The following is a 25,319-nucleotide window of genomic DNA, read 5'->3' on the forward strand; positions in this document are numbered from 1 at the left end:
TGAAAATTTAATCCATCATCATTTAATTTAAGACAGTGGAAGTATTCTTTACATATGGATGTCACCTGACAGATTTAACCAAAGAGAAGGCTGCTGAAAAATGACTGTTGTTTCTCTCCCTCTCTCCACATAGCAAAATACACAGAAAACACACATCCTGCCTGACACTGTTAATATCCTGCCAGTGCTCTGCACTGTTTTGACAATGAGATTCCAGAAGCCCTGCCAGCCTCATGTTCACAGGGCTCTGTAGACAGTGCTGTTCTGCAAGCCTAAGATTTTACTATTTAATTGTGAAACATCTCCTTAGAAGATAGAAACATTAAAAATATCACAGTTATCACACTAAATAACAAAAAAAATATTATTATAATTCATTAATACAGCTTTTGAAAAAGTCTAGGAATGATCAAATCCTCCTCAGAATTTCTCTCAAATAAATCACAGACCATGTCCAGGTGAGCACAGACTGCTCCTTAAACTCAGTCTCATTAAATGTGTTAGTTGCTCCCCAAGGGAAATCTTAAGTAACACAGATGAAAACCTTACCCCAGCTTTGCCTTGCAAGGGTGACTGCTTAACACATCCTGGTTGTGTGCCTGATAATGCATAAATGCACAAATCACAGAATCCCTGCTGCTGGGAGCTCACTGTCCTAACAAAACCAGACTGTGTAAATATGTTTGGTTATCAGCTTGCTTCTCTGAAGTGTGCCAAACAGGATTCTTCTTTCCTAACTTTACAATCTAACTATGAGGTATCTGGTCAAAGCTTAATTTTATAAGCAATATAAAATCTCTGCAAATACAAACACTCAGGTATTTATGAAGTGCAGTAAAAATAAGGTAGGGTAGAAAACAGTAAACTGGAGCTATTAAGAGGAAACATGACAAGTGAACAAAGGCTCCTTTTCTTATTTTTGCTTTAAAGTGCTTCTAACCCAGAGTTAATCAAGGCCAAAACCTTCATTATGCTCTATGGCAAAAAGCAATTTTGCTTTGAGTGTTTTTTTACTGCTGTATCTAGGGAGGAACAAAATGAGACAGCAAGTACTGGCAGAGGGAGAGACCTCATCTGGATTTTCTACTTGAGGATCTTCAATCCAAAATCTAAAACATTCCAGTCCATAGCCAGTGATTCGATCAGATCCTGACAAAAAAGCTGAAGGATTGAAAAAAAAAAAAGAAAAACAAGAACAAGTTAGCAAAATAAAAATCAAATTAAAATAATAATGTTAATGAAAATCATGAAGGGAAATAAGTGTCAACATATGGTTATTTTCCTAAGCTAAGTATTATGCTTTGTTGAATTTACACTTGAATACAGATGAAAGTCTCTCACCAATTCATAGTAATTACAAGCCTTCTTCTACTTTGTATTATAGACTTTGTGGATGAGAAAGGCCAGGCTAGGTCTGACCTTCTACCTCTAAAAAGGATGACCTAGCTTCTGCAACCCTTTGAGAAAGGTAAACTGCTTACATCAACACAGTGTAGTCACACAAACTGCGGCCTCTGACCAACAACACAACCACAAGAGTAAGGGATAAAGTAACTGCAAGCTTCAGGTGGTCTGATGCACTCAGGCAAACCTCAAGGGATGTGAGGAGGGTCAGAGCTGTCCCTGTGCAACTCTTTATGTTACTTTTTTGTGATTTTCCCTAGAAAATGTGACAGCAGCAGGGGAGAACATGTTGAAAGGCTACAGTTTGGAACTATACTATAGTAGTTTTTATGTACAACCATCTAGAATATGTCTTGTGAGGGAAAGAAAAGGGCTATGCAAAGTTTAAAATGCCTGATTTATTACCAAGGAACATTTTCTTTTTTTCTTCTGGTAGCTTGTGAAACACAGTCCAAAAATTCCTGATAGTTTGATCTGACTTGTTGTACCGTCTGTACATTGCATTCTTCCAAAGAGACAAAAATAAAACAGGCCAGTTAATCCTCAATATTTCCATTTATATTTAAAGCAACATTTTTTCTGATAAATTTTATAATCCCACTCATAGATATTCAAATCCCCTTAACCTCTGGAATCTGCTTGTTCATTTGTTTTTCGAGGATTCATATGACAATCCCTGAGTTACGGCTTCATACTTATTCCCCTTTATTCTTGTAGCTGACGTAGATAAGATTAGAACATCGACACAAATCAAAAAGAGAAAGTTCCTTGAGCTTCTGTCCATCTGTTATGCACTCAATGAAAGAATGGGTCAGAAGTAGTTTATGCATAGCACATAGAGCAGAAGGACACCGTGCTTGTATACAATACCTTTTCCAGCAGATGCCAGTCAAATGTTGTGTGTCCCTGGAGAAGAACCTGCAGCTCTTCAGGGAAAAACATCTTCCAATTTCTAGCTGGACAGCCTCTTAAGAACCCTTGCATAAAGTCCTCAAATGGCTTCTGTACTGATTTATTGAATATATAATTCACATACAAATCAATATATTCTTTCCTGCAACAGATATCAAACAAGAATTGGTGGTGCTTTTCTAAAAGGAGAATTATGGAGAACTTTATACTTTATTCCATATGACCTGCTGTGTTGTACAGACTCATTCTTCACTGAGACTAGCAATTAGTTATTCACTGAATAAGCTGGGAGCATCTTCAAAAATAAAAGAGAATGCTGGCCAGAATGGATTCATTTTGGTAACATTCCTTGTACTTCATGTGAATGCTCCAATGAAATCCTATGAGACACCTAATTATTATAAAAGATGGAACCTAGCAGACCAAACTCCTATTGAATGCCCAAGAATTTCCCTGAAATCAAAATAAATATTTGCACAGCCGCTAATCAATAGTTTCACTCTTCTCTCTACTTCAGATGGGGAATTTGTGCAGTGACAATGTACTTGTACAATCAATGTAAATGCTGTACTTCAAGCTTCTTAAACAGCCCTTTCATGGATCCCTATGGGTCCTCATGTCATCTGCATAATTCAGGATACAAAATTTCTCTCCTCTGTGCCAAGATTAATATTGACACAAAACCTTATTGATAGATTGCTCCTTCTCCTTTATGTACAAGATACATTCTATATAGGTAACTAAGCAGGAAACATTTTGCTCTAACAATAACCCTTACAGAGGTGTACCTATAGCTGGGTTTCCCAGACAAATCTTCTGTATTTGCCTGAGAATACTGTTCAAGGTTATTTTTAACATTTGTTAGGAATTTTCCTGTTAATGCCAGGTATCTGTATATGCAGATACCAGGATATCTAAGGATCCTCATGTCATCCACTGCTTGCACAAACTGCCAGTGTTTGGCACATGTGCAGCAAGTACAGCAAGAACTGAAAGTGTGCAACCTATTGGACCAAGACCAATGGCACTATACAGAAGTCAATATTTTCTAACAGTATATGGGGATGGGTATAGACATGCTATTTCACACATTTGTAACAAAACAACCGGATTAAGAAATATAAAAATAAAACTGACCTGTTATCCTTAGTGACAGGAATGTTGGCACCATTTTCTTTAAGTTCAACAACATCCGTGGAATCTCCTCCTTCCATTATCTGTGCAAATAAATTAAAACATTGGTTGCTGTATCTGTATGTGACAGATACATATGTGCTACATCTCTCATTCTTCCTGAAGGGCCTGACATGGCACTCTCACTAGTTTGAGTTTACAGACAAGTTGTGTCATTTGCACTGGAACACCATCTTGCCCGAGTACCTGTGTGGGATGTCTTACCGTGAAGTCCAAGTCCAAGCTATCACTTTCTTCATTCAAAATTCTCCGAAGACTCCTGTCCAAACACAAAAGGGATTAAAGAGAGAAGAAACGTGACCATTCAGTGCACTTTCAAATTCTGCTAAAATCATCCTTTGAAAAAAAGTATTTAAATACATGCACACAACACCTACACTCACACAGAACCATGATATATGGCCCTGAAATTCCATCATGCTGCTGACATAAGCTGAGCAAAAATGCCTCCAGTAAAAAAAGTTTCCAGGCAAGTCCATCCCCATGCCCTGTGTGGACAACTTTACACAAAGTTCAGTGACAACTGGGCTTGGGACCACAGCCCCACTTCCAGACATTATCTAGTGAGGAGTTAAGTGTGGAGCTGTGGGATGATCTGGGAGAGTTGTTTTGGGGTGCAGCACCTCTCCAAGTATTGCAGGCAACCTTGTGTTCCAATTCACTGAGGAACATCAGTGAATTTAGCACCTCAACACAGTCACTGGCGCATGGGATGGGTTTGTCTTCTTCTTGGTTGTTTATATCACTTGCCTGGAAGAGTGGCCTTCAGGGGTCTACAAGCATTATGTTGGTAGCAGCAGCACCTCTCCCTTTATGTCTGCCTGATATTGCCTCTCCCAGTGTATGGAAACTCTGCACAAGGGTTCTCAGAATTGGCACAACTGCAGCATTTCATAATACTGTACTTGTGCAAGGCAATATTGTAAAAATTGATAATTAGTAGATCAGAAATAACCCCCAACATTAATAATTGGGTCATTAGTTCTTTCAAGTTCAAACTACAGCCCAAAGTGTTTTGAACTATATATTCACAGTGTGGACTTAAGCTCTTGTGGAGCAGAGATCTGACATCTTCTAAGCCATGAGGCTTGGCTTTTTGTTTTGGCATTGCCAGCCTCTGAGAGCAACATCCATGCCCTGGACAAGGACCTCCTTGAAAATCTGTGGCTTCTAGCAGCTTCACAATGGCAAACGCTGATGTCATGGGTGCCCCAAATTCAGCCTCTGGGATCTCCCTGTGCATGGTCAAGGCAAGAGACCCAGCTGAAGCTTGGGCCATGCCTGGCTCATACCGGCCCATGGTTGGCAGCAGATCCTCAAAGTCCTCCAGGGTGGGGGCCAGGTCCAGTAGCTTTTTGTAGAGTGCCCTGGGGAAGGGGAAGGGCACCATGCACTGGTTAAACAGGGCCATTCCACACAGTGTCCCAATCAAGAGGAAGGTGTCCTCATCCTCACGGTTTGAGGCCTGGTTAGGAACAAACACACCAGAAAGCCATGACTGCTTTTTCCCATGGCTGAGGCCCCCATCCACCCCTGCAGGGCTGCCTTACCTGTTTGGGGAACCACACGAGGCCGGAGGGGAATTGACAGAAGGTGCTGGCACTGGGCTGGCAGAGGGTCCTGGCTGCAATGCTGAAGAGCTCCTGGGACACCCCACCTCTGTCCTCTCCCATCTCACCCACAAAAGTCACCTGCAAGGCCCGAGACACCGGTAGACAGAGACACTCATGCTGCTCACAAAATCAAATTCCTTACCTGGTGTGCAACAAGCCAATAATTAAACACCCGAGAGAAAGACACTGATTATTTATTTCACGGTTGTGCCAGCCTGGGTACTCGGTGGTATTCCACAAATCAAGTGCACCCCACCAGGCTTTTTGAGCCATTATTTATACACAGAAATTCAGGATTAGTAACTGTCCAGGTCTGTTACGCTTGGTTAGTAATTTCCAAACAAGTCACATAACCCCAGCTAATTTCCACACACCCTCAGGGGAAGGGTCTTCACCTGGGCCGGGGTCTCTTTGCCTTGTGGGCGTGATTTTTAGTATTATAATGAACAGAGTTCAGCTACAGGATACGCGGACTCTGAGTATTTTGCCAAGTTAGCAATGTACATACAGACATAAATCAACATCTTAATTTATGGCAGCTTTAAAGCTTTTCGGCTCCCGGATGTCTGGCGAGGGAATGCTGGCTGATGCCTGTTCCACTGACTAGGTCTCCTTTCTTCCTGATTAAGCTTGAAAACGTACACAGATCCCACGCCGAAAACCTTGATTTAAGCTAATCTTGTTCTATTCCACATTCAGGAACATCCGCAGAGCCCCGTGGCCGCCCGAGGCGGGGCGGGCACAGCGCGGGGCGGGCTGAGGGCGGCGGAAGCGGCGGCCATGCTGCGCGGCCCGGCCCTGCTGCTGCTGCGGCCGGCGGCCCCGGGCGGCTCCGCGCACCTCCGGCACTGCCACCGGCAGCAGGAGCAGGGCTCGGGCTCGGGCTCGGGCTCGGGCTCGGGCTCGGGCTCGGGCTCGGGTTCAACCTCAAGCTCGGGCTCGGGCTCAAGCTCAAGCTCGGGCTCGGGCTCAAGCTCGGGCTTGGGTTCGGGCTCAGGCTCAGCGCGGCCGCAGCCGCCGGAGCCATCGCTGCTGCGCTTCCTGGTGTGCCCGCTCTCCAAGCGGCCGCTGAGGTGAGGCTGGGGCGGGGGAGCGGCGCCCGAGCCCTGGGCAAGGCCAGGTTAGTCACTGCTCCTCACGTTTTCGCTTGGATGTTTCTAACCCCCCCCCCCCCCCGGCTTGGCTGGCCAGGTACGAGGAAGCTACGAACGAGCTCATTAACGAGGAGCTGGGCATCGCGTACCCCATCATCGACGGCATCCCGAACATGGTTCCGGAGGCTGCCAGGATGATGCACAAGAAGCCGCCGGCCGAGGGCTCGGAGCAGCCCTGAGGAGCCGCCGGGCACGGCGGTAACGGGGCCTGATGGCCGGAGCAGGGCTGCTGCCCTCCCTGCCCACGCTGACTGTGCTCGTTCCCCTCCTGTCCCTGGCAGGCCTGTTCTACTCGGCCAGCGTAGACGAAACTTTCCCTCAGGGCTGCACCAGCACAACCAGCCTGTGTTTCTACAGCCTCCTCCTCCCCGTTACAGTACCGGTTTATGTGTTCTTTCACCTGTGGACCTGGATGGGGATTAAGCTTTTTCGCCACAACTAGTGTGATGCCTTTGCTAACCCCTGGGCTTCTCTAAATCGACATAATTTGTTTAATCAAGTATTGCAGTTCATTTGAGAGAGTTTCATTCTGGCACTAGTGACTGGCATCATTTTCCTGGTAGGATCTGGAACAGTATGAAGCAGCAGGCCATTGTTAACTACTGCTAATGCAGATGAAGAGTAGGAGTAATAAGAAGCACTAATTTCCTCTGTTTTACCCCTTCAAGAGTGCTGTGCCTTTGTAGTGGCACTAATTAAAACCTTAGTTTTCATAAGAATGAACTGTACTCTGACTGAATAAACTAAATTAAAATTAAAACATGCAGTGATATGAATCTCTATTTGAGAGCTTTGGGGTTTTTTAACCAGATGTGTGTACTGAAATATGTTTGTCTCACTGTCAGAAGACCAAAAATTAAAATAAATCAGGCTGGTGTTTAATGACAAAACTTGAGATGAGTCAAATGAAGACATTTCTTTCTTGGATGATACCCATGTCTGTATGTGCAGTACCTGCAGATCTTTTCTTTCTACGGCTGCCATGAGAGTGCCACATGCCAAGTTCTCAGTATTGTCTAAAAAACTTTCTAACAGGACACAGCTTTGAAGGGTGCAGGTCAAGGCTACAGTGAAAGGGGTTTTTTATGTTTTGCTTTTGGATAGTTTGTATCTGCAACATAAAACACATTCGTGTCCTTTACCTGCTGCAATGAAGCACCAAGCTGTAAATACTGCACCAGGCTGTAAATGCTGTGAGATACTAACAGTGTGGTTTTACTTTTCAGGCTGCTGCTAGGTAAATAGTATTGTGATGCACAATGTGAAAGGCAGTGTTCACAAGAGCGAAGGCTGACTTGAGCTAAGGACAGCTGCTTGTCAGAGTTTGTACAGTTGGTGGAGACTTGAAATCTAGAGGACAGTACAAAGCACACCCTCACTTTGACTCTGTAAATAAATGCCCCTCTCAGCCGGTGTAGTGAGGAAGCAGGAAGGAAAGGTAGCTTTGGGAGCCATTGTGAATCTTCTCCTAAGATGAGTAAATGGGAAAGAAAAGCTTTGACACCTCTGGCTGACAAGAAAGGTCACTTGGAAAGCACCAGAACTGAATAATAGGGCACCAAGGTCCGTGGTTCCTGTGTCACCACGTGGTTCCAGGCTTTGTGTTAGTGACAGGTGGGGCACGTGGTCCCTGAGCTGAGCTCTGCTCTGGGCAGGTCTCCTGTTTCCGCATCAGCCAGCTAATGGCTTTTGCCGGGCAGGGCCAGCATCACAATTCCTGTGGGAAACACAACTGCCACACAGCCTTCAAAACCAGTGTGGAAGCCACAGAGGAGGCACATGGAGACACCAGTATTATAATCAGATGCTCATCTCTGGCCAGCAGTACCCTTCCTTTCCCTTCTGACAGCATCTCCATGAGAGAAATGTCATTGTGTGGCTGTGTTTGCTGACCCCTCAGGCTGGTTCCCCAGACACTGTACTAGTATAAAGTATACTAGTACTAGTATAAAGTCTCAAAAGTCAGTCTAGCGGCAACAGAACTGGACTTTGACTACTGAGCAATTCTATTCCATTACCCCAAAGCAACCTCACAGCCACCCCATAGCACTTTCACTTGAATTTAACTTATGCCAACAAAGCTGCCTGGAATAAGGATGTAAAATATTGGCCTTCAGATTTACTCTACACTGTCCATGGAGCATGTTTTGTAATAATTTCATGAGCAGTTCTCTTGTTGTATGCTTAGAGGATACTGAAACCTTTCTACCAACACTGAAAATCAAGGAACACTGCAGCAAGATACTTAGAGCTAACAAGTAATACAATTTAGTATCTTACCTCTAACATCTTCCTGAAATCTTGGTTTGAGGCGGATTTTAAATTTTTCCATATGTCTTGCAGAAGGCATTGTCTCCTGATGCAAAATTTCCATTTTTCAGCCATCCACATAAGGGGTATCTGAGGATTGAAGTAATAGTCTGTTAGCAGTGTGTTTTTCTCTTCTGATTGGTAACAAAATTGGCTGCACTTACAGGAGAGATTTTGGACAGAACCCTGCATTCTGTTCTGTGAAGGTGGATCTTGTTTATTCTGTCAAAGATGCATGGGTACTTGCTCATGTTCCTTAGGACTCTCTGAAAGGACAGGTGAAGAAAGGAAAAGACGTGCTGATTTTCCCTTGTGAAACCAGAGTTCAGGGACATGTGTGCAGACTGATCTGCCAGTCTGTACCCTAGGAAACTCCTTTGTCTCTGAAATGAGCCCTGTATGCATGAGCACTGCACTAACAGAGGTTCACATCCTAAAAACAGCTTCTGCACACTCCTGTGAGTGAGAAGCAGAGAGAAACCTCTCTGGGCAGACAGACACTTGTCTACAGTAGTGCCTCAAGAATAAAATGGAGAGTTATTTTAACAGCATCTTCCTTAATTCTGCTAAACCAAAATGTCCTGGATACTCAGGTTATGGTATATTGCTTTTAAAAACTGCTGGGTTACAAAAAATAGATACTGATCTAAAAATAATCTAATTTTAAGTGTTACACCTCCAGTTATAAGACAGCAACTTCGGGTAATATCTTAATTGGCTTTCGATTCTATGCTGTTTCTCAAACCTCCTCCTCCACTCTGGTTAATTGGTACAAAATTGGTATATTAGCAAACAAAAGCTTATGAAGGAATTAGGCAGTTGCCCTAAAAATTCCAGCCAAGTAGAAAGAAAGCTTACTTTATTTTGCCAAAGAAAACCCCTACTATGCACATTTCCATTTCATACTTATTCCTCTGACATTGACATTTGGTAGCTAATTTTCACTCTGTGTCATCAAGAAATACCACAGATTATTTTTTATTACCACGGCTTTGTTTTAAGATGTAAGTACATTGAAATGCTCAATAGGGTTTCTAAATAAATAAAGATACCTCAAAATATTTATCTTAATTAAACATAATAAAATACAGAGTAACACAAAGTATAGCAACCATCCCTCCTGCTGCTATTTCACAGTGATTACTAGTTCAAAGCAAACAGAGCTGCTTAAGATGCTGGAGAGCAGCTCCAACTCTAAGAACCAGGGATCATCTCAGGAAAGGCTCTGTTATAGCTGCTGGAGCACTGGGATGGTAAAGGGCCTGCATAATTTAGAGCATTGGAGAAATGAAATGTCTGAGATGTGCTGGGTTAGTCTCCAGAGTTGACATCCATATATATATAAACAATTTAAATTAAAGAAAAAAGAGGTGTTTCACACTGCTGGTGAGATTTATACTTACTACTATATTGAAGGACGAATATAAGTTGATAATCTCTTTCACTTCAGGTACATGGAAGTCGTTTTCATGTACTCTGAAACCAGTTCTGGAGTTCACCTGCATTGAAACATGCAATATATCAGCAGCAGAACTGGTGAGCTGTGTCTGGCAGTACAGGACTGACAGGGTGCCTTAGGTTGCAATGCAAGCTGTAACCAAAAGGATATATTCTATTACCAGCTGTTAAAACCAGGTGGGGCAGTGTCCTTTATCTCTTCCATGACCCATCCCTCATAACTCCAGGGTGATCTCTTCTGTCAATGGGCCATTGAGTCTCACTGCATGACTGATAAAATTACATCATGCCATTGTGAGATGCTCCACCCAGGGGGAGGAGCCAAGCATTCCTGCCTGGATACACTCTGAGCTTTAGAACAGCACAGGCAGCCTTTCTCCACTGGATTCCCAGAGGAAGACCAGACCCTTCTCTGCCACCACTGGACCTTCAGAGGAAAACAACACCCTTCCACAGGATCACTGCTTCAGCAGAACCACATCTGTCACTCCAGGAGGACTGCAGCCACCACTTAATCTGACTGCTACCAACACCCTGCCCCAACAGGGTGTCAGGTTGTATTCTGACTCTGTATTTTTTTGTACTCCTGCATTTTATTTTAATTTTTTTTTAAGTTGTTGGGTTTTTTTTATTTATACATACTAGTAAAGAACTGTTATTCCTACTCCTATATGGCTGCCTGAGAGCCCCTTAATTTCAAAATTGTAATAATTTGGAGGGAGGGGGTTTACATTTTCCATTTCAAGGGAGGCTCCTGCCTTCCTTAGCAGACACCTGTCTTTTCAAACCAAGACACAGGGCTTTCTTCAGAAAGGGCTCTGAGACCCTGCACAGACGTTAAGTGATGAAAGTGCTACAAATAGCACAATGCTCCACAATGAGAAGTCTTAGAAAGCCATGTATGGCCATGAACTAGCAGGGAAGCAATTTTCATTTACAATTAAGATCCCTTAACAGGACTCCATCAGGAAAAGTATATTTCCCTTGGAGTCTTCCATGTTTCTGCAATTCCTACTTGTTGTCTGGAAAAGATACTTGCAGCGGGATAGTGAAAAGTTGCAAATCTTGTAATCACTTAGAGAAGAGTAGGCCTGCTGCATTTTTGAGTTTATTTATCTGCATAAATACAGATTTGAGAGTCTAAACTTTGAGACCAAATTCTGCATTCTCATCCAAAAGGATATTCAAGTCTGAACAAAATTTAATAAGTTTCTCTGATTTATACTGTGTGCATGAGCACTTGACCTTCATGAACTTTGATCATCTCCACAGGAGAAAGTATGGTTTTCCAGAAGAATACCATTTTTTCTTCATTTCCCTTGTTCATGTGCAGCTTAACAGGTTCTAATGCTGTTATCCCAGAGAATTTGTCTGGTTTCCAGGCTCTTAAAGCATCACAGAGCATTACTGTGGCAGCCACAATGTGCCCAGCAGATAGGTTGTCTTTCAAATGCTCTGAGCAGTTACTGGAGTGAGGGATCGTACCAGCAGAAAGGGGAATGGGCACATTACATAGAGGAAACCACATCCATAGCTGTGTAGGCATCAATGGATGCATTCCTGACACCACTGAAAGCGTTCTTCACCCTGCCAGGGACTATAACATGCTTCAGCTCTTCATTTCTATGGAGACTTAGTTTGGAAGAACTCAAGCAGAACTCCTTTAAAACTGTGTAGAGCCAGGAGATTCCTGAAGCAGTGTCGAACCCAGAGAACTGAACAAGTGAGTATTAAAATACTCCAAACTACATTGAGACACCCTGTCTGATCAGGATCCAAGCATTTTCTCACCTGGTAAAGCATCTGCAGTATTTGCAGAGGTGCACTTTCAGTTGGGTCCAGCTTGAAGAGGCAGCTTGGTCCAATGGCTTTGCAGTCCAGGACAAATTGCAACAGGATTTCCTGGGAAACCCTCTGATAGACAGTGACCAGCTCCTTGAAAAAGGGTGTTTCTAGGTTTGCCCATAGGCATTCTGTGAAAAAAACCAGCTAGTGAGGTCACAGGTAGTATACAAATCACTGCAATTTGTGTATGAAGCTGCTTTTTTCTCTTTCTATCAAATAAATTAAGCAAAAAAATAAAGTTTAAACTTGCACTACAAGAACTATTAAACCACATATAGAATTTTTTTAATTCTTGTGCCTTGCTGCATAGTCCCCATGTTTCTATGTCTATCAAAAGCAATTATTTCAAGCTCTGGAACATATTACATCAGTGATAATAACACTTGTTCTGCAGCAGAAAATGACCAAGCATTTAAATCATTCAGTTCTACCATCATCAAACCCTACCAAGAGTTTGCAGGCCCTCTGGCTGGAGCTTCATGATGGCTTGAGCCAGAAGAATCAGAGAAAGGAAAGAGTCTATATCCTTCCCATTCAGAAGGAAAGGCAAGATCAAGTAGACTCTGAAATTTTCAGGTGAGATGAAAGAGGGAGACAATGATCTCAGTAAATTCAGAATCGCCTGTTGCACCTTTGGAGGGAAAAAAAAAAAAAAAAAGATACAAGGTTTAAAATGCAATTATATTTTGCCAAAGCAATTATGGTGGCATGAAATTCCTAATTTTCATGCACAAATCCAAAGCTCCTCAGTATCTGTGTAGTCAGCATCCTTATATCAAATTCTTACCTTCTGATAGACTGTTTGGTTTGTACTGATCTTCTCATAAAAACGTTTCACTTCTGATATGTCTATGCCTGAGACTTCTTTGGAAGTTTTGAAATGTTTGTCTCTGTCACAACATAAAATAAAAAAAACAACACTAAATAATTTTTCTACTGAATAATGAAGCATTGTAATATCAGAAAATACTTGGAAAGTTCAGCCCCAGCTCCCCTGGGTATAATTTCATGTGTTCTAAGAAGATAGACAACACAAGCCACTGTTTTGTGACCTGATTAATATCCTGTCCTTTCTGTCTTGTGTGGCTGTGAACTATTAATGGTAGACTCCTATATTTCACCCTAAAATTACTTCCACTTCAGTGCCAGAAGGAGCTATTAAGGATTCTTTGAGAGCTGTAATATTGCCTGGAGGGATTATCATCATCTGCCAAATATTACCAAAGGATAATCTAAAATGTGAGCTCTCTAGCACATTTCAGTAGGACCAGGGCTATAAAAATCTTAATATTAGCTTGAACTTTGAAAAATAAAGACTTGCTTCTTGCAAATCTAGATAAACAAATCTTTTCTACATATGTGACCTAAAATAACACTTTCTGGTCAGTTTACATGCAGCCAATATATTCTGTTAGATTATCTAAGTCAGTGTGTGCTACCTTTTGTCCAGGAAGCTTCCATTGATGCAAGCCTCAGATGAAAAAATCCGTCTGATATTCCTGATAGTAAAAAACCAAAAAGTCAGTCCTGTCAAGTTCAGGTTCTCAGGTTCAGTTCTTCAACTCTCAAACACAAAAAATGTGTACAAGGGCATCTGCACCTGACCATACAAAACTTTTCTTAGCACCACTTCTCTGTCAGTGTTGCAGAAGACTTTGTACTCAAGGAATTACTGATCTTTGGCAAGCCACATCTGCTCTCTTGGGCCTTGTGAGGGAACCTGCTCCAGTGCCAGCCAGCACTCCATTCTAGTTGTGGTATCATGGCCATTCTTCTCCTGACAGGTCAAACATTAGCTGCTTTTGTTTGATATGCAGAATAAAAGGCACTGCAACATGGGAACGAGGAGAATCCCGTCCACAGACAGGATCTTTGTAGCACGTGGAGGGAAAATCCATCAGGCTCTCAATTTACTGCTGCACAAAAGCTGGGTTCCCAGAGCCTGAAGGAACATCAGACTTACTCACTCCCAGTATTCCTGATCCTGTTCTTATTGAGGCAGCTATTTTATCAAGCAATTTTCTGTCAGGCTCTTCCTACTGAGATCTAGAAAGAACTCTCTCCTTCACCCTCTCAACCACCACTTTTCACATGATCCAAACCATTCTGGTCAGGAAAATATTTAATTCCAAGCTAGCCAAGCTTTCAAAATGCTCAAAAACAGCAGCTGGAGCCAGACTTTCTCAAAGAAAATAATCTCCCATATAAAACCTGAGAAAGACTATAAATGTAAGGCAACCCACAGTGGAATATACAGATTGCTTTTGAAAATGGGTAATTAAAGAAGTGACCACTAATTTTTAAATGCTGGCACAGCATTCCAGTTTGGGTACTCTGGATTAGGCTTTTTGCACAAGGCCTTGGTATGCATGCAGGATCTTTCACAGATTCAACTTGTCAGCTCCTCATCAGCTTTGTGCCCGGGTACAAGATTGTGCCTTGGCTAAATTCTTGAACAACAGTTCCTACAATAGCCTCCAAAGAGTAATAATTTTTGGAGAAAATCATGTATCAGGGGAAAAAAACACAAACAAACCCAAATAGCAAGTTTCTGATTTACTTTTTTATACTCTTACGACATTTAGAATTAGAAACCCATGCATCCACTTCTTTATCCTCCAGAGTGGCAATTCTGCTCAAATATGAATTCTGTGTGAAATACATGAAAACATAGACAAAATTAAAATTGTAGCAGATGGGATTCTTCTTTTTTAATACAATCATTACAAGAAAATTTCAGCCTAAGTATGAACAAACCAATGGTCATCCAGCATGATGCACATGCATTAACCACAGAACATATATAATTGCAATACAAGTTAGTCTGTAGGTAAAGCACAGAAAAAACTACAACAGACATATAAAATTGAAGTGCTACAAACACAGTGGAAAATCCAAATGTTTCCAGCAGAAATGTAGACTGTGGTAAAATCAGAAGCTATGATCAAGTGTACACATACCTTCTCCTTGAAGTGGTCAAAACTTTGGTTTATTCCTGCAGTAATTTTTATCCCTTTTTGTGATGCATCCTTTTCTGTGAAAGAACAAAAAGATTGTCATAGGAACATTTGAAGAGACAGTCATCTGCAGAGAGCTAAGTGCACAAAAGTGGAACAGTAAAAAACCCCTTCAGATAGTAATTATCTGTTCAAAGTTTGATTCTATGAGGCTATTACCCATGATAATCAAGCAGCAAATGGAGTAACTCCTGGTACAATTTGTTGGGATGGCCAAGGAAGCATGAGAGATAATGTTTGCTTTTCAGTGTAAACATGAAATCAAGAAAGCAAACATCTCCGTGGAAGAAAGAAATACAGATTGTATACATCTGCAGTGGTCATTACTCTGGCAGGATTTTCCAATATTCACTGGTGAATTGATGGGAAGTGGTATCAACTGATTTGGCTTCCTCTCATCTTCCAGTTGTCCATCATCAGAACCAAAGAAATAGAGTTTGTCCAAGGAAGGGACATAGACCAGAGTGTATTGTCTGTTCAGGAAAAAAAAAAAAGTCATAATAAGCAAAAACCACAGGGCAAAACAGAATAAAATTTACAAATACATTTTCAGAGTGTAGACCTGAAGCTTGTCTTTTAAAGTCCTGACAATGGACATAAAGAATCCCTTTAACCAAAGTGTTAGAACTCTTCATTGCATAAACATTGAGCCATAAAGACACCTATGAGCTCAGATTTCCTATACTGTCCTCTGATGTTTGTGATTTACCTCAGTTCCATATACAAAAATAGTGCTATGCCATGCTTGCTTCCCACTCTTCTGTTTTCAAATGTGCAGCTTCTGTGCTGCTGAGCCAAATACCAAGCCCAGGTGAGTTGTCAGGAGACTTCTGGCCCAGTTCCAGAAGGGCAAAGTGAAACTGGGTAATTATCACTGCTCTTAAATTCTTATTAAAAATCTACCAGTTTGGAAGTCTGGATGCAAATTCAGTGGCTTTCCCAATGCATGCTTTTGACAGTCCTTTGCCCTTTGGAACCCAGTACAAACCCAGTACTTTTATTTATTAAAAAAATATCAAGGGCTTCTGGTGGTTTTTGCAGCTCTCTCCCACTGCTCACCAGGGACTGAGGGTTCTGCTCTCACTGGGGCTCTGGCTTATACTTGCACAGTGGATGGATACTCTGACAGCACTGACCTATTGTGATACAGGGATTTGAACATCTTGGTGACTCCCTTCCCTACTGTTATTCAGTGATTTCCCTAAGGCATTGACCTTAGAAGACATCTGTACATTTCACCCCTTTCCATCACTCCTTAGAAGACAAGTTATTGGCACTTCCTACCTGCCACAGGCAATGTGTGAAACCCTTGCTCCCCACAGCTCAGCCACCACTCGAGGCAGGAGTTCATTCCGGGTGGAGTTGTGACCCAGCTGGCCAGACCCTCCTGCTCCAAAGGTGCACACCAGCCCCTCCTTGAAATGAAGAAACAAACAACAGGATCACTGCATTATTAACTACACTCAAATTGTTGGTCACAACCAAGAATGAGAGCCAGTAAGATATGTCTTATAAGGGGCTTGATTCAAAATATCCCTGATTCAAACATGAGGAGGGTTCACTTTGCATCAAGCTGAATCATACACTGTAAGGTCCAAATAATTTAGCTCCTGAAAAGAGCAATTTAACTCTTGAGAATAACTTCCTGTTGCTTAAGAATTTTATTTATACAAGGAAACCCTAGTGAATTAGATGTCGTTCACATCTTCTGAAGTCCCCAAAGTACGATTAAAATTTGTTTTCAGAAAGTACTGGGAGTTAAACTGCACCTCTTTCCCTCAGTATTCCCATTCACCATATCCCTGCAAAAGGTTGCAGGTGATAGGACTATGAGGAAAAAAACCAGTTTTCCCAACAGCTTAGGTAACATCCCTTGGGGACCACCTTCAGGCTTAAGTGGAAGCAGACATTACCATCCCAGTTTCTCCACACTGACTTTTAGCAGTGTTTCTTTTCTCACAAGGTGAGGTCTCAGATGCTGACTTTCCATTTCAGACTCACCTTGGAGAGAACTGCAGTATGATCTGCCCCACATGAGATAAACACAGTCTTCCAGTGCTCTAGAGCTCCAACATATGTTGGGCAGTCCTTATCTGCAAAGAAGATAATACTGCAAAATTGAAAGAGTACTAGAAGGTCTCATATACAGAAGAAGTTAGAAAACAGGTGCTTTTCAGACCTCTCTTACAGCAATTAATGTAATTACAGCTTGGGTTTGGGTTGTTTTCCCTCCAATATAACATACTCTTTCTCATTATGTTCTGGGTTTTTTTATATTTATTTTCATTTACTTTGGTCTGAAACAAAATGCAGTACTTTCATATCTGCTTGCCAAATGGTACTTAGCTTCAAAATACCTGATTCCCAAGTGTGTGGACACATTCAGATTAGATGTTCTGTCTGTCTAGTGCAACTCCTCTCTATCATTCTAAGTCTGAAGACAAGAGGTGTTTTAAATTCTTCTCTTGCTTTGTGTTTACAAAGAATTAAAGAAGATTAAAAAACATAAAATTAAATTCTTTCAGATAAGACTTCCTGGAGAGAAGGCAGGAGTGGAAATAGACCTGTAAGACCTCAGAGGTTTTAAGAGCCCACACTATCCAATTAGCCATATAAAATAATTGTAAGTTTCCTATAGAAAAACAACCCCTAAATACACTGTTCCTGCATGCCTTTCGTGGTCACGAAACAAAGAACATATCCAGATATACTTTCTTCAAAAGACTTTACTGTCCAGCACTGCTCCACAGGCGCTTGACAACACTGAGGAGCAATTTGGTGAGCCCACTGACCAGAAAACACCCTCCTTGTGATTTCCTTCATTACCTTTCGTGTCTCCGAGTCCCAGCTGTCCAAAACTGTTCTTTCCCCAGGAATACACAGCTCCAGAGAGTGATACAGTGATGCTGTGAGCTCCTCCGGCAGCAATTTGAGCAAGTGGGATGCCCTTCAGTCTTTCCACCAGCTGTGGTTTGGGAGTAAATGTGGTTTGGATTCTCACTCCAAGCTGTCCGTGGGTGTTCTGGCCCCAGGTGAAGAGCTTACCCCCTTCACACACAGAACAAAAGAAAACAGCTCAGCCTCACTGCTTCTCTTGAGTATTTGCACTTTGGGAGTAGGAGCAAAACTCAGTGCTGTTTTCAGGGACCTAGCTCCAAGGCAAGACTATCATGTGTGGCCAAATTTGTTTTCTTCTGACCTCTTTGGGACAGTCCCATGTTGCCATGTGACTCAGCACAGCAAGAAGAATCATACTTGAAAGGAAGTATTTGCCCCTAAAGTCATACTTGTAAGGAGTTCCCAATCAGAAAGGTGTTGCAAGTTAAGAATGAGCTGGTCTGGTGACTGCAGAGTGGGGCAGCCACGTCTGCTGTGCACAACACACCTTTGTGGAGGGGCAGTGCTCAGGAACTGGAAGGAGTTGCAGGTCCCTGTGTGCTGGGAGGAAGGAGCAGCACTGACAGCCAGTATTCTTTGTGTCCCTACTGCTCATTATTCTATAATGGTGTCGCCAACTACTGCAAGTAGTACAAACACTGCCTTCTCAGAGCAAGCATGACTCCTGTTTGGAGGAAAAGTGTTCTTGAAAAAGGCTACCTCTGGATAGTGCCATGGCATGCTGGTCCCCACACGCTACTTGAATAATATTTTGGTTTGCCAGTTCTTGCACCAGCCTAGAAAAATAAGGAAAAACAATCAAAATAAAGAGATGCTGTGCTGCAAGACAAAGTAAATGACAAAGATCCCCTGCTCACCAAGCCCTATCACTTTTAGCAGGAAATATGTGGAATATAGGTCACCTGTAAGCTGATTCACCCTTCTCTTATGCTGACCTGCTGTAGCAGAGCTAACTGATTTCATTGTGGTTTGCTTCCTAAGAAGCTGGAAAAGAACCATGCTCAGCCTGATTCTGTTATCTTGCCCTGGGACAAGAAAGTCACACAGCAAACTGCTGGGCCATTTGTAGATGATGGCTACCCTCACAGCTTCATCAGAAGGTGGTACGGTTCAGACTTGTGACACATGCTTGTGTCTTTCACCTGCAGTTTTCCCATGGGTGATTTGCAAACCATCTGCATTGCTCTGGTATGTTCTACTGATCCTTACTAAGTTTGAGAGAAACCTGTCTCACGTGCATCCCAAGCAGCTCGGATCTTGGTATCATCCTCATAATCTGTGCACTTCTGGCTGGGTTAAAAAAGAACATAAAGTTTTGGCTACTGGGAAGGTATGTGTTCCAGTTCCCTCTCTACAACAGGAACGTGCCTCAAACTCTGGGATGTTACCTTGGGGAAAAGCAGGCTGCATTTTCTGACTATTGCCATCCACACCTCCACTCTGTGAAAGCTTCTTACCTTGTCTTGGGGCAGTTTGCTGAAGCTTTAGCCCAGTGTTCGGATAGCTTCCCGTTAGGGAAGAGAATGAGCTTATGTGTTGCATCATGGTTTGAGCACCGCACCTCCTCATTCCTCTGCGACTGTGTGCGCCCTGCAGGACACGCACAGACAGACATGATGGTCATGCTATGGCAGCAGACACCTTAACCACCCCTTCCCAAGGTCTCAGTGTGCTACTGCTTTCAGCAAGACCTTCTGCTTCTCAGGAGAAAGTGAGACAATTGTGTGTGACTAATTTTTTCAGTCCTCTTAGTGTTTCAGTGTCCTGCCTACCCACTGGTTTGTTTCATGCTGGATGACTCCACACTAAAGGACCTCGGGAGCCACCCTCTCCCAAGACAACTACTGAAAAATCAGCAGAAGCACAGTCTGTTGGTTTTGTACACCTGTGGAGAGTATCTGATGGAGACAAAGCACTTCCTGAGGCATCTGGCCATCCCAGGCTTGTCACAGCCTTGGGGACAGGATGCCTTCGAGTCCAGCACTTTACAAGGTGCTGAAGAAGCAATGATGGAAAATTCACTCCTTGCCTCTTTACAGCAGAAGGCTGTACCTCCTTGTCTAGAGCCGAGGGGCTGCAGATGCTCTCCCAACCTAGAGGCACCAGGGACTCAGTTTCTCGCATGTAGCTCTGCTCCAGCACAAGTGTCCGAGACTCAGGATGTCCAAGAGTGAGAGGCGGTCATCAGCAAAGCCTGCCCTGATTTACCTAACACCTCTGGAGATTCGCTGCCCACCCTTCTCACATATCAGACATGGAACTAGAAAGGAATATCTCTGTCTATGCCCTGGCATGTTCGTCCTCCTTCCAGTCCCCCGCTCCGAGCGCTGCGCACTGGGACACGTTTAAGCCCCTCATGCCCCGTCTCCGAGGGGCAGCACAGCGGATTATTGCAGTTTCGGGGGTTCCACCTGCACGGACCCATCCCCGGGGGTCTCCCAGCGTTCCCGACCGCGCCGCTCCGTACCTGCCGTGCCGCTCCCCCGGCCCCGCTGCCGCCGTCCCCTCGCCATCCTTCGCCCGCCGGCAGCTCGGGAGAGCCCGGGCAGGGCCGGGGAAATGGAAACCGAAACTCATCAGGGGCTGCGGCAGCGGGAGGAGGAGCGAGAGGGATTCCCGATACCTGGGAGCCCGGAGCTGGGAAACCCTGAGTCCTGCGGTGAAAAGGCTGAGCTACTGGGCTCCGCTGAGCTCCCGGCCCTCCTCAGCCTGCGGAGCTGCTGCTGCCCGGGTGGCAGAGGGCAAAGCAGAAGGCAGGTGGAGGGATGCCGGGGTCTTCCATGTGGCGAATGCGCCCTTTGACTTAATTATTCACTTTGGAGAGTGACCCGCCCGTGTCCACGCTGTGGAGGGTGGAGAGACCTACTCTGCTGCTCAGCTGTATCCCAGCTCAGAGCCCACGCAAACCCGGAGGGACTGCTTGGCTGGGGGAAGCGAAACCGCAAGTGAAACGCTCGGTTTGGAAATACATCAACATCTAAAAGCCATCTGCTTCCATTCTCACATAGTCTCTGCTAAATCTCCCCTGCCTTCAAAGACCCTGTGAGCTTCCTCTGTCCCAGAAAGCCCACCCTGCCTGCCCCACCTCCCACGCTGTCTCAATGGAGTGATGCATGCAGGACAATCTTGACCAGAAATTCGGGATACCCGTGCGAAACAGATCAAAACACATAAGGTCATTTTTGTTGTATTCCTAATAGCTGCCACTGGTTAATTAAATTTTACCTGCTTATGAGAATTTTATGCTGCTGAATAATAAGCAGAGATTTTGATTGGGTGCTCTACAAAAGTCCCAAGAAGCGCAACTTGAATCTACATATTTACACTGGTGTCCACTGAACTTCAGTGGAAAATTCATTACTGAGAGAGCAGGAGTATCTAATGTAATATATTTAAATGGAGCAGCCTGTGGTGCACAAAGAAGCACCAGGAGTCCCTGAGGTGAAGAAAAAAGGCTGTGGAGGAGCCATGGAAGCAAAGCAAGGTGAGGCTGGGGCATACAGTAATTGACTTCTGCCCAGGGAGGAGCAACCCAGCCTTATCTCTCCCAGCCACTTCCCTACATGCACTTTGTGGATCATATCTCATTCCACAGTATGTAGGAAAGTTTCGAGATCAAGAAATACCAAGCTAGTGCAGTGATGCCAAAGCATCAGCTGGGAAGGCACACTAGAGGTCCTTCTGCACCAAAGCATGAACTAAGTGAGGATAAACTGCTCCAAGTGCTGCCTCCTGCCTGGCATGGAAAGAAAGAGATTCGAGGGGAAGAAAGGAGACATGCTGATGTCCTCCTTTCAGAATGGCATTCTTCCTCCCACCAAGTGGACTGCTGACAGTGATTTCATGTCAGAAAGGCTCGCTCTGGTAAGCTACAGCAGGTTCATTAAACTCCTTGTGGTTTTCTGCCAAGAGTATTTGGGCTTGTGATACTCTGATGAACAGGAATCTAGGGGCCTGTGAGGGAGATGGGTGGCAACTGGCAGGAGACAGCGAGAAGACATGAGCTGTGCAAAATGTTTTTTGCAGCTAGACCTGTCAGATGTGTCCACCTGTACATTTCACCCCTTTCCATCGCTCCTCTAGTGAATTGCCCATAAAACCCAAACTAAAGCAAAATACAGCGCAACAACCAAAATGTGTAAAGATCCTCGAATCTGGGGTTCTGCTTGCATATCAGGGTAGCCCTTCTCCCAAGAGAACAGCACAGAGCACTTCCAGAGTGAGAAGAATGGAGAAATCCAAGGACATGTATGCAAACACCATGGTCCCAAGGAGAAATGGAGGAATGTGTCATGCTGAGCCCCAGGGAGCCAAGGAAGCATGTGGTGGGAGCCTGTTCCCACAGTGTCAGCAGCTGAACAGGCACGAGTGGGTCAATGCCTCCAGAGCAGATTTGGGAGCATGGGGAACTTGCAGCCCCTCCCAGCTGGCCTGAATCACAGCTCCAGCTGCTCTCTCCATGGGAAGGGACATGCTGACCTGGGGAGTTACCCTTCAGGGCTCAGCCACAGACAACCCAAACCTGTCAGTGCCAAATCCCTCAGTATCACAGCATGGGACACCAACTACCTCTGTCCTCTCTCCCCAGAGTGCCAACGCAGCAGCCACTGCACAGGCCCTGGCAGAACCAAGGCTGAACCTCATCTCGGCCTGGACTGCCCTGCAGGAGATGGCAGCTCCCGCAGGCACAGGGAGGGAATGTGCCGCCCTGCTGCCCCTGCCTGAGGGTTTATCAGCATCATGGTGCTCTAGGTGTGGCACTTTCAGGACACTGTTTTGACAGCAACATTGCCCAGTGCTGCCTGATGAATATTCCCAGTTTCTGTTGTTGGCAGCAGTCCCCCACTCTAGGAGACTGTTCAGGAGCCATTCCAGGGCAGGAGCCACAAGTTAAGGTAAAAGAGGGCAGCAGAAAACAATGTTGTCCCGAGTATGGACAGGAGAAACCAGACAGCTCTCCTTTTCTTCCTTGCCTCCCCTCCTGAAGGAACCTTTCAGGCTCACCAGCACCCTTGCAGCCCCCTACAGCCAGTGGCTGTGAGCTGAGCATGGGTGGGTGGCAAGAATCATAGAATCATCAAGGTTGGAAGAGACTTTAGAGATCATCGAGTCCAACCATCCACCCAGCACTACCACTGTAACCCCTAAACCATCACTCAGCACCAGATTCAGATGCCTTTTAAACACCTCCCGGGATGGTGACTCCATCACCTCCCAGGGTAACCAATTCCAGTGCCTGACTACCCTAACAGTGAAAAATGTTTCAAATATCTAGTCTGGATTTCCTATACCCCAGCTTAAAGTCTTTTCCTATCATTCTCTCACGGCAGAAGAGACACACCGCCCACCTGAATATTGCCTCCTTTCAGGGAGTTGTAGAGAGTGATGAGGTGCCCTCTGAACCTTCTAAACAAACACAGCTCCTTCAGCCCCTCCTCATAAGACTTGTTCTCAATAGACCTTTCACGAGCCTTGTTACGCTTCTCTGGACATGCTCCAGCACCTCAATGTCTTGCTTGTAGTCAGGGGCCCAGAACTGAACACAGCGCTCCAGGTGCCGAGTACAGGGGGACAGTCCCTGATCCAGCTGGCCACACTTATTGACCCAGGCCAGAATGCCACTGGCCTTCTTGGCCCCCTGGGCACAGCTGGCTCGTGTTCAGCCGGCTGCCAGCCCGCTCCCACACGTCCCTTTCTGCTGGAAGAAGAAGAGGGAACAGACGCGATGCCGGAGCTGAGTGCGGGAGGGAGGGCGCACCAAGGCTCCAGCCGGCGGTGCGGAGTGCGGGGCGGCCGCGGGATGGCGGCGGTGCCCCTCTGCCTCTGCCTCTGCCTCTGCCGGGGCCGTGGCCGGGGCCGGGGCCGGGGCCGGGGCCGGGGCCGGGGCCGGGGCCGGGGCGGCGCCGCCGGGGAGGGGTTTCCCAGCCTTAAGCGGCTGCGGCGGGCGGGCGGCGCCGTGCCGCCATGCCGCCCTCGGCGATGCCGCTGCTGCTCCTGCCGCCGCTGCTGCTGCTGCTGCTGCTGGCGCTGCCCGCCCCGGGCAGGGCGGCGGCGGGGGGCTGCGGGCCCTGCGATCCGGCGCGGTGCCCGGCGCTGCCGGCTCGGGGCTGCCCGCTGGGCCGGGTGCGGGACGCCTGCGGCTGCTGCTGGCAGTGCGGGCGCGGCGAGGGCGAGGCGTGCGGCGGCGGCGGAGCTGCGGGGGGACGCTGCGCCCCCGGCCTCGAGTGCGTCAAGAGCCGCCAGCGCCGCAAGGCGAAGGGCGGCCCGGTTCCCTCCGCCGCCGCCGGCCCGCCCGGCGTGTGCCTCTGCAAGAGCCGCTACCCGGTGTGCGGCAGCGACGGGCTCACCTACGGCAGCGGCTGCCAGCTCCGCGCCGCCAGCCTGCGCGCACAGAGCCGCGGCGAGCCCGCCATCAGCCAGCGCAGCAAGGGAGCCTGCGAGCAAGGTGCGGGGCAGGGAGCGGGGCGGGCGGGCTGCGGGACCGGGGAGGTCCGCTCTGCTGCCCGGGGGAAACGCCGCGCCTCCCGAGGGCTCCTCCTGCCCTTTTATCCCGTCGGGGTGCTTCTTTGTAAAATGGACAGGATTTCAGACCCACCTTAAATGGACCGGAGAGTCCCAGTCGGATGGCGCTGCCTAAACTTGGAGCAACGCTTCGGACCAGCCCCAGAAACGCAGAGGAGCATTGGGCACTCGCTGTTGGCTTCCAGCGGTGCTGGAACTACGCGCCCTCACTTTTCGTACTTTGTCAGAAGTTTGCAATTTGGGCCGCTGTGAGGTGGAACGAAAGGGGTGAGCTATCCAGGGGAGTGTTCTGCCCAGGATGGTTGCAAGCAGAGAGGAAAGGAAATGATTAAATGGATGTGAAAGCCACAGAAATTCAGAGCCAGCGTTCACTGACTTGCTTTGGTTCGAAATGAAAACAATCGGTGGCTTTCCTGTGAGCTGTAGGTAGCAGTTTGCACTTGCAGCGTTTCTGACCAGGAGCTTGATTCATCCCAAGTTTTTTTCTTAGGGATAGTGCTCAAGGAAGAAATTAATTCTGCTGCGGAGCCTCTACTAGAAATTCTGGCCTCTGAGAGTGATTTTTGCTGGGCAGGAGGGAGGGGTAAGACATAGCATTCAAACCATATACTAAACATCTCAAGGACAGGATAGCAGCACCAGTGCTGTTTTAGTGGAGGAGTGTTCTCATAAACACAGTATGAGCGGGTCACAACCTCCACCTCCTCCTTCTCTTGTTTCTCATAACTGAGGCCAAGTATGTTTGCAAAAAAAAAAAAAGTTTCTGAAACTCCCAAGGCAAGCACGAAAGGCTGGGTGAGGATTGGGTTATGCACTTTGATGTTGCCCATTAAATGCCCTGTGTGGCTTTTCACAAACCTTGTCCAAAGCATTAGGCTTACATATTAGCCATAAACAGTGTGGTACAGTATTAACTCTTGGAGGGAAGGAATTTCAGCCTTCAGGGTAATGTGGAATGAGATAAGAATGGCCTCAGTCCGTGCCTCTGTCTG

The 25,319-nt window shown here is 45.6% G+C and overlaps 4 protein-coding genes across 12 annotated transcripts in view; 3 read left to right on the forward strand and 1 right to left on the reverse strand.

Annotated features, from left to right (window-relative positions):
• LOC111928786 (putative E3 ubiquitin-protein ligase HERC4) lies at window positions 1-24,947 on the reverse strand. 6 transcript variants are annotated; one of them, XM_023926183.2, is made up of 23 exons: window positions 24,401-24,947; window positions 19,263-19,395; window positions 18,505-18,581; window positions 17,734-17,955; window positions 16,909-17,000; window positions 16,192-16,322; window positions 15,235-15,380; window positions 14,851-14,924; window positions 14,451-14,539; window positions 13,330-13,389; window positions 12,678-12,780; window positions 12,338-12,521; window positions 11,837-12,018; window positions 9,991-10,086; window positions 8,752-8,853; window positions 8,558-8,677; window positions 5,061-5,201; window positions 4,803-4,975; window positions 3,715-3,769; window positions 3,454-3,533; window positions 2,275-2,458; window positions 1,810-1,909; window positions 1-1,161 (listed from the first exon to the last, which is right to left on the reverse strand). In XM_023926183.2, the coding sequence occupies exons 3-23, from the start codon at window positions 18,518-18,520 to the stop codon at window positions 947-949; spliced, it is 2,565 nt and encodes an 854-aa protein (XP_023781951.2). In that variant the 5' UTR covers window positions 18,521-18,581; window positions 19,263-19,395; window positions 24,401-24,947; the 3' UTR covers window positions 1-946. The 6 variants fall into 6 exon arrangements, with proteins under 6 accessions (XP_023781951.2, XP_023781949.2, XP_023781952.2 ...); XM_023926181.2 differs by lacking the exon at window positions 24,401-24,947 and adding an exon at window positions 20,273-20,352; XM_023926184.2 differs by lacking the exon at window positions 8,752-8,853 and having other exon boundaries at window positions 24,401-24,885.
• Window positions 5,875-7,167, forward strand: PYURF (PIGY upstream open reading frame). Its single transcript, XM_086888690.1, has 2 exons — window positions 5,875-6,196; window positions 6,315-7,167. Exons 1-2 carry the CDS (start codon window positions 5,904-5,906, stop codon window positions 6,454-6,456), a joined length of 435 nt encoding a protein of 144 aa, XP_086744816.1. The 5' UTR covers window positions 5,875-5,903; the 3' UTR covers window positions 6,457-7,167.
• PIGY (phosphatidylinositol glycan anchor biosynthesis class Y) lies at window positions 6,352-6,726 on the forward strand. The gene has a single exon (XM_086888691.1). It carries the CDS (start codon window positions 6,489-6,491, stop codon window positions 6,717-6,719), a length of 231 nt encoding a protein of 76 aa, XP_086744817.1. The 5' UTR covers window positions 6,352-6,488; the 3' UTR covers window positions 6,720-6,726.
• The window catches only part of IGFBP7 (insulin like growth factor binding protein 7), an 18,131-nt gene continuing 16,566 nt past the window's right edge, over window positions 23,755-25,319 (forward strand). For all 4 annotated transcript variants that reach the window (XM_086888688.1, XM_086888686.1, XM_086888689.1 and 1 more), the window contains exon 1: window positions 23,755-24,250. In XM_086888688.1, coding sequence (XP_086744814.1) covers window positions 23,770-24,250 — 481 coding nt within the window. In that variant the 5' untranslated portion in view covers window positions 23,755-23,769. The remainder of the gene's footprint in view (window positions 24,251-25,319) is intronic.

Source organism: Cyanistes caeruleus, chromosome 5, assembly GCF_971803275.1.
Source record: "Cyanistes caeruleus chromosome 5, bCyaCae1.hap1.1, whole genome shotgun sequence".
Classification (NCBI taxonomy): Eukaryota; Metazoa; Chordata; class Aves; order Passeriformes; family Paridae; genus Cyanistes; species Cyanistes caeruleus.